At 37.2% G+C, this 9415-nt stretch overlaps 1 protein-coding gene across 1 annotated transcript; it reads left to right on the forward strand.

Moving 5' to 3' along the window:
* On the forward strand, positions 1-3618 carry LOC116328520 (cornifelin-like). Its single transcript, XM_031750332.2, has 4 exons — positions 1-147; positions 435-548; positions 1600-1757; positions 3044-3618. The coding sequence occupies exons 2-4, from the start codon at positions 443-445 to the stop codon at positions 3164-3166; spliced, it is 387 nt and encodes a 128-aa protein (XP_031606192.1). The 5' UTR covers positions 1-147; positions 435-442; the 3' UTR covers positions 3167-3618.
* Positions 3619-9415: the final 5797 nt, after the last annotated feature.

Here is a 9415-nt window from a genome sequence, read left to right on the forward strand (position 1 = left end):
TTTAATATTAACACAAAGTTGCGGAGTGAACCGGTGCGTCTGGATTCCTCTGTCAGGTGATCTCATGTTTTTAAGACATCAGAGCTTCTCGGAGCTTTCAGAGATCGAACATCCAACTCAGAGCTTTCTAATCATCAAACACAAAAGGTAAGACATTTTATTTATTCGTTTAGTTTCGACTTTATGTATTAACCACAGTAAAATTATAAAAATAACGAGCAGCAGTTTACTGTTTTAATTTAAGAAAGTAATGATATTACATTAATAACCAACATGTTGACAAGTAACAATTTGGGACTTAAAAGCAGAGGAATTCTTTAATGGTTATTGAGAAAGGCTGGAAGTGTAGTGAACATTTACCAGCTTTCCTGAAATGCACACCTGATTTTAAGAGGACTTGCAGAAGGAATTTTTCACCTTGCTCTTTCTTTTAGGCGCCACCATGACTTCTAAAATGGTTGTTCAGCAACCTCAGCCTATAATGTATACCCAAGAGTCTGATGAGTGGTCAAGTGGGATCTGTGACTGCTGTCAAGATGTGCCAGGGTGTAAGTGTCTCTTAATTATCTTCAAAGTTTATAGAACACTTATGCTCTGCTGTGATCGTCACACCTCTGTGACAAAGGAACTTATTTTGCTCACTCGAAGAGAAAATATTTATTTCTAATAATCTAATTTTTAAAACGGTACGAAACAAAATCAAAACAAACAACAAACAAACAAAATCGCTGTTTTCGTATTTACCTTATCTATAAATAACATAAAAATGAATCAAAGAGTTCTTTTGTTTTCTGGACCTGAACCTCCTGATGAAATCCAGGAAGCCACGCCTATATAAAGAATTAAGGTCGCGGCTTGTAGTATGTTTTTTTTTTTTTTTTTGTCAATGTAGTTAGAAAGGCATTGGTCCAAGAAAGAAAAAATGATTCATTAACATCCTCATGCTTTCATTTGTATTTTCAAACATGTGGTGTGCGTCATGTGATTGGTTGTTTTAATCAGACAAAAAAGAACGAAAGATGAATGTACTTCCGTCATACTTAGATGTTATTTTTAAAATTAAAATCATAACTTGTACATACCCACATGCACAACTATAGCACTCATACTTAGTTTTTCCAAAGAAATAATAAACCGGTTTACACTATTTTCAAAGATCTGATTTGTTTCTGGCATTCATTTTCATTTCATTCTCTACAAAAGGGAATTTCTATTCTAATAACAATTAGCGTCTTTTGAAAGCCCATGCTCGCCTTTTTTTCTTTTCTACATTAACTTACTGTGTCCTTGTATAATTTCAGAATCATAATGATGTTAGATTTGATGTCTTCTATGTTATCACTTAAATGGCCAAACCAAAATGACGATAGGACAACTATAAGACATTTTATTTTCAGTTTAAATCAATAATAATGCTACTTCCTTAAATAGATTTAAAGCAGACTTCTTTCTGACACATTCTACATAAATAGCGCTGTTTATTGTCCTGTTTTCTTTATTAAGCATTTTCAGGATTTTACGTGAGTGTGTGTAGTTGAGTGTTTTCCTGGTTTCGCAGTCCATATCATTTGCTTTTCTCTGTATTTTTGCCTCTTTCAGGCTGTTGTGCTTTTTGGTGCTTGCCCTGCTTTACCTGCATAACTTCCAGAGATTATGGTGAGCCGCTCTGTCTCCCCCTGCTGGAGATTTTCAGTGGTTGGATCCCGGCAGTCACCATGTCCATGAGGGTCAACATGCGACAGCGCTATCGCATCAGGGTAAGGCCAATGTTTTCAGCTTTATACAGTTAGTTCCCGAAATGTTTGGACCAATATAATTAAATACATCAGACCCTGAGCATTCATTTGAGAGATTTTTTTTTTATTTTTTTTTTTTTTACTTTAAGCAGGTAACAGCAGGTGACCTGTTAATAGTCATTAAGTCACTGGTAATTGTCTTATAGCTAGAACTGTGTTTAGCCAAATAAGCAGAGTTTTAGAAACTATTTGCTTTCAAATCAAGTCTGAAACCTGCATTTGTCCTTCTAGTATCAGATTTCTGTTTGGGTATGATATGTAAGAGAAATTAGATAAGAACCTACCCCAACCTTGAAAAGGTCACTGCTGACCTGGTGGATGTTAATAGGTAAAGCTACAAAAACAAAACAAGTCTGTCTGACAGATAGAAAGAACATTAGAAGCTGCCAAACAGACTGTTTGCTACGTTCAGAGACAGAAAGAATATACTCAGGAACATAAACATGCCTAGACATCCCCCCAAAAAAGACAATAGTGGTGGATGATCGCTGAATCTTTTTGTTGGTAAAGAAAAACCTCTTCAACAGATCCAGCCTTGTGAAGAGCACTCTCTGGGAGAAAGGCATGTTACACAAGTCTACAATAAGGATTAGATTTCACAAAAACATGTCAAGTGTGTTCACTTAAGGTGCTACATTTAAAAAACTACATTAAACCAAAATACATTTTAAAAAAAGTCAGCTGTGTCTCAGAGGAAAGATGATCCTGAGCAGAATGACTAGAAAATAAAAAGCATGAAATAGTCTCGGAACAGCTCATGATCCCATCAAACAGCTGGATGTTGAAATGTGCAGAGTTAGAAAGTAGATTGGATGGTGCTCAACCCTAGTGATGGGCACTGTTTTTCTTTTTTTTTTTAGGTCAGAAAGTGGAATATTGTACAATTGCTGGCCAATTCAATGAAACTTTTTGAGTTTTGATGACTTTTGTTGGTCAGTCTGGTAAAGGTAAACAGTGTATTGCAGCATAATCATCAGGAACTGTAGAAAACTCACCTTAAGGAACAATAACTCCAAAACCAATTCAACATAGTGAAAAGCAAAAGGTTAATAAAGCAAGATTTTTTAGTCCAAACTGCTAAAACACAACCAAACTGTAACCGCACATCAAAAAAACACAACAAAAAAACAACAACAAAAAAACCCTGATTCATCTCTTTTCACAGGAAACATCATTTTAATATTAATGTAAAAAAACTGATCAGATTGACTGTTTATTAACCAGATGTGTCTGTATTTTATCTGCAGGGCACCATGTGTCGGGATTGCGTGATTTCGACTTTCTGTTGCGCCTGCAGCTGGTGTCAGATGTCCAGAGAAATGAAGAGAAGGAATGTTTCAGTTGTTATGGTCGGTGCCAAAAACACATAACCTCTTCGCTCTTCATCATCACCACCTGGGCTGCCGGTTATTTAATACACCACCATCTGCGTGGGGTGTCAGTAACGTTTTGCACCGATGACTCCTTTGAGGAGGAGGAGTGCTCACGTCACTGACAGAAATGTGTCTGTAAATATGACTTTGTTAAAGGGAGACGGGATCATGGCTTGCTGACTAAAACATTACAGAAATCTCTTAATAAATGTTAAAAATATATAATGACCTTTGTCTTGTATTTTAATCGTAATTTTTCTTTGTGAGTTTGCTTACATACACAACACTAATGGTTGCATTTAACACGTCACAATCTACGTTCACAATAAGCACTGGGATTCAGTAAATAAAAAAATTTGTATAAAAAACTGAAGAATGTATTTTTCTTATCCTGCTTGCAATTAAATAAACAAATAGCACAGAAATAAAAAGAGAGCATGGAGGTTTTATTTATTTGCGTTTATTACCAATAAAAAAAATAACCGCAGTATGTTCAGAAAGCAGTTAATTCTCTGAATGTCCCCTGCGCCTGGGCAAGACTCCACCTCAGGTTAAAGGCACACTGCACAGGAAGGTGACGCTGGCTCCTTTAAACACTTGTAAAAAAGTGACACGGCCACTAGAGGGAGTCAAACTCTTTACAATGAGTCCAACAGCTCGTTAAGGTTGAGGTCAGAGTGGGTCACACAGGATGAGACTGACTACAGCATCCCCACTCATGTTTCAGCTTACTGGCTGTAACACCTGTGTGCAGAGGAGGAGTAACAAGTCATAAAAACATCACACAATATAAGATATTTCAGTGTAGTTGATAAATCTTTGTTTTACCTCTACAAAGTTGTCGAAGTCAGAAATAAAGCTGCAAGCAATTTTGTCACTGTCAGTAAGTCAATGTAAAATAAAGATAAAGTTTAGAATAGAATAATTTTGCTTGCCTACAGGAAAAAATGCAATATTATTATAAACACTGCAATATTACAAGTTTCAACTAAATAGTTACTTTCCTTGAAAATGATCCTTGCCTCAAGATTTCTTCAGGTAACAGAAAAATACCACAAATACAAGTTTTTAGTGATGTTTTTTTCACTCCCGTCTGTTACAGATATGATATAATTTTAGCTTACTTGTTAAAAAATTGTATTTATAAATGATCTCATACCCACGACTTTGAGTTGGATAAGCGGATTAAAATGGATGGTTGGAATTACATCGGAGTTTTAACAGCAAGTTTCTTTTTTTGCGTGTCTTCCCAAAGTCTTAGTGTTTCCCCCTTCTGAAGCCTGATAATGGGTTTCCACATTGTCATAGTTAACACCATTAACAAATTAGCATTTTGTTTTAAATGTAGGGTTACTCTGCCTTGAGCTGAGCATGAACAGGTGTTTCATGGATCCAGAAAACCTTTTAGTCTCTTTAATCCAGTTATTTTGGCTTTAAAAGCACCTTTTTTGTTGTTGTGTTATCCATTTAAAGGCCTTATGGATAAACCACCTGACTTTAGCCGGTTATAGATCTGTGCTACTACTACTTTCTGTACATGGTAAAGAAAAATTGTAGCTGCTTTGTATTTTAGAACCCCTTATTTACAGCTCCTGGAATCATTAATGAGTGTTTTAGTCTCCTTTAGCTTGTTGTTTTGGTTTTAATTTCACAGGACAAGCCGGACAATTTAGCAGCCAAAGAGACAGATGATTTTTCTCAAAAGTCAATAAACACAGCTGAACAATGACAGCAGTGAAACAGAGAGGATGTTAGACCTAAAATGCATCACAAGAGCATTTTAGCTTGTATTTAGCAGCTTGTTTTGGTCTTTTTCTGCTCTAAAAGTGTCCAAATTGATTGATTCAGCTTTAAACTTGTGACATCTGCACCGCATGGTCACCTCAGTGTTTGCCAAGACCCATTACATTCAAAGGAGGACAAAGAAATAGCGCTTTAGCCCCTTTTGCTTCAGTTATGGAGTCTATATCATGTCATATTTTGTCAAATTACTCCCAATAAACTTTCCCACTTGTTTAGTCCCATTTGTGTTCCACAGGGGCAATCCTTCCCCACTCCTGGCAAACGTGGCCCTGGTGTTCACTGTAAATTGCTCAGTGGTTTGTTTTTAATGGGATTATAATGACAGTTATGGTTTGCAAGAATTGATGTTTGTGACTTTTATGAGGTGTGAGTGAAGGGGCGGGTCCAGGCGGCTCATAAAGGCTGCAGGAATGTTAATTGGTCGAGGGCAGTGCTGCCCTCTTTGTTCTGCTCTCTCATACTGGGCTTCTGTTGCGCCCGTTAAAGGCCAAAGAACTGATTTAAAATCTGTGACTTTAACCCCACACACCCTATACTTCCCCCTACACACACACACACACATATGTAGACAACTTATCCCACTTACAACTCCCCTCTGTTCATCCCCTCCCATTCTTTCTTCCAAGTTTTTCCCTCCCACTCCTGAAGAGAATGGACCTCTTTGCTTCTCTCATTTCCTTGGTGTTCCCTAATCAGGTGGTTGGTGCTCCCCTCTCTGCAGGGTTTGATCCAGTGTTGGGGGAGTAATTTTATCACAGTTTTTTCCCCTTCTTCTCTTAAGGCCACACGGATGGTTGCACATCCAGTTGTGACGAGCCAGATGACTCGGCACTGTAGCGAGGGAGAGGTTTCTGAGCCCCAGAAGGGGATTTATGTCAGAGAGTCATTGTTTATGTTACGAAATATTGAATAAATGAGCACACTTCTGACAAAACTAAAGAAAACTACTTTTATTTTAGCATGCACTGGTTTCTATTTTAACCAAAAGCCTTCGGGCCCTCACATGCTGATGATTTTCTTTTGCTTTGCAAGGGTTTTTTGGATTTGGTCTTTTCTTATATTATACAAAATTCCTGGAACTGCTGGATTTTTAATTTTTAATTGGGAACAGACTGAAATATTTTTGTTGCACCAGCACTTGGGCTGGACGAGTGAAACTCCCCTGTCAATGTAAAGAAGTTTAATTACACATTTAATCCCTCACTTATCTTAATATAAGATGAAGAAGTGCAATTTGAACAGCTTATATGATAAAGAAGTCATGCTGTAGTAAATGAAAGAAATGGGACTCTTTTGGACTTACACTGTAAGAAATAAATGTGTGAAATTACAGGCAAAAAGGTCCTGGTATCTCATTGCTCAGATGGTCCTGTAAGTTTTTTTAGGGTCACAGAAACTTTTATTGTGAGCCATTAAACAAACAAACAGACATTTCACTAGCAAATCATAATAAAACAGGAATTTGTACTGTCATTTAATTTTTGTCTATTCATTTATTTATTCTAATTGTTTACTTAATTACTTTGGTGTAGTATGACTGTAATTTTGTGGCTTCACAAGTCGGTCTCACGTCCTCCTTTTCTAGTCATTGTGGAAAATAGAGTGACCTGTCACAATGAAATCCAAGTATGGGCTGTAATAATCTGTCTGCCTGAGCAACCAGCAGGGCTGGACAGGCTACTTGTTAAGTTATCTATAAAAAACCGAGGCTACAGATAATCTTCAGTTATGCTCAATCAGTGACTCCTTGGAGGGCAGAACCTGAGATGACAATCAGAGGTCATGAGACGGATTTGAACCTGGACGAACTGGAATCAGCCCGAAGCTGCCGAGTGTCATCCGGTCTGTCCTGGGGTTTCCACCATAAGAGATAGAGACCTAGTCTATCTGCCCGGGTCTCTCTATAATTTCCTGGGGAAGTGTTCCTTTTAAAAGACAAGGTTGGAGTTGCCCGGGGAGTCGGCTGATAACAGCTAAGGTTAAGATGAGGCAGGAGGGGGAGGCGTAGTCCGACGTGCTATCAGACGATGGGCCTCCAAGCAAACAAACAGCTCTGACCTCTCAAAACAACGGCAGCAGGGAGCAGCTGATAGGGAGAGACGGATAGGTAGAGGCTGGTGATGATGCGGCAGGAGTGTGTGTCTCGGAGTGTGTGTAGGGGAGGTAACAGGGGGCAAAGGGGCTTGCAGGGCAAGAATTATCTCAATGTCTCAGCGTCCATTAAAATCAGCGGGCCGTGTATGTGTGCGTGGTGGTTTTCACGGTGTCTTAAATGTCCCAAGATAATTTAAACTCAGGTTTTGGTGGAGAGTCGATGCTCCAGCAGTTCCTCTGATAGCCACACAGGAACCCTCATCTTTTATACTTTTATACTACTTTCTTATTTTAAAGTAGCTCTTGTATCTTCTCTTCAGAGCATGTGCCATCTGTCGTGAAATGTGATATCTGAGTTTACATCCTTTTCAAAGTAAAAGAGTACACCAGCAAAATGTCACCTGTTTATGACCAAAAAGCAAAAAATGTTTTCTCATGATACTAATGTCTGAACACTGCATCAGTTACATTTTACATATTATAGAAATCTACAAAAAAACAAGAAACACAATTTTCAATGTACATTTAAATGCACATTTACAGTGATAATAAAGGGCTATTCTATGCTATTAAATAATACAGTACATCATTATATTTGTACTGGAGTCTGTAGACACACACACACAGATGGAAAAAAATGTTGAACTATTAATTGGTAATGATTAACACAATAGACAGAAACTGTGAAACAATATAAATAAAAATTAAAAATAAATAAATAAACAAAATAAAGCTGATAAAAAAGTCAATTTTAGTGAAATTAGATCATCTGTGTAATCAGGATACAGATTTTTTTTTTAATTGCATTGAATTAAATTTTGTATTATAAAATTATAGGATTTAAATTTTGGATCAGTGTCTTTCACCAACATCATCTCTTACAGGAAATCAATAAATTTGAAAGTTGTTTTTATTTCACACCGATCCCACGAGCTCGTTATCTGCGCACATCTTTTGGTTTGTTCGTATAATCACAATTTAGGTAAGTTCATCTACACGACTCAAAGTAACATGAAACTCGACAACTGTCTCCAGTGTTTAAGTAACTCGTTGCACCTGATCGGCCACCCTGACCTCCTCCCTTAACCATTCAGAGTGAAAACAGCAGTGTGTTAAATCAACGGTCGGGGCTGCATTGATGGGGTGGGCTGGCTTTGGGTATTGTTCATATTACGATTCATAGAATAGCAGCTACGTAACAGATATATGTGTTTAAATAAATCTAATCATGCAACAGGTGATTGTACTAGCAGATAAACATGACAAATGATTAAGTAAAGAAAGAAGAAGCCATACAAAATTCAATATTAAGCTTCTGCCTGGTATATCAATTTTCCAGATTTTCTCATCTAATGCAAAGTTGTTTGAATTCATTTTATAAGTGTGGCCGTGCTGTGCACGTACATGTAGATGCATGCATTTGCCTGTGACACAGAGACAAATGAGAGAAGGCAGAGGTGGGAGGTGTAGCAGCAGAGGAGAGTTCAATGAAAGGGAGGTAAGGTTAACTAATTCTTTGATTACTGAACCTTGTCATTCAGATTGGGCGGGGGCTTTAACACTCAGTGAACACAGAGAGACAATGCTGAGGACTGAAGACTACAGGATAGGCCTACTGAATAGTAACAGAATCTGATTTCAATTAAAATCTTTTTCTTTTCTAGCTGTTTTGTTTCCAAATAAACAAAATAAATTATTCCAAATAAATGATTCAGTCTTAAAATACGTTTTTATTCCAGATTTATTAATGTTTTTGTCATTAATGCTTAAATCGTTCTTTTTTGTAGATTCTTAATCAAAATTGGTAGCAACCATGAATGTAATAATTTTGAGGCCTTGGTCTTTAAACAGTAGCACTAAATTTACTGAAGCCAACTTTGGCCTTCTTTTTCATTTATACCGAATCTGTCGTCCACTAGTGGGCAGCAGTGGGAGTCAATCTCATGCACTGAAGAGGATCTACACTGTTGTTAGCCTTGATATATAGCCGCTGCAAACAACCTCTAAGTGCATCTCAAGGTTCATTGAAAAAGTGAATAAGATCTATAACTCTTGTGTAGATGTCTGTCTCTCTCTCTTTTGGTGCGTCTGACAGCATTTCTTAGTCTTGTTTCATCCCAGGGCCGGGACGGTTAATTAGTTTATTTAGTTTAAAAAGACAATAAACACATTTTAATATTAGCTTGAGCTGCACATTTTTTGAATATCACAGGTTCATAAAATTGTAATTAAAATGTTTGATATTCACTGGATTTCTCTTGATTTTAATATGGTTTTATTTGGTTTTGTTTAAAGTGGTGATTAAAGAGTAAATTTATATGCAAACAGCTTAAATCAACTCATGTTATT

This window comes from Oreochromis aureus, linkage group 10 (genome assembly GCF_013358895.1).
Source record: "Oreochromis aureus strain Israel breed Guangdong linkage group 10, ZZ_aureus, whole genome shotgun sequence".
NCBI classification, from domain to species: Eukaryota; Metazoa; Chordata; class Actinopteri; order Cichliformes; family Cichlidae; genus Oreochromis; species Oreochromis aureus.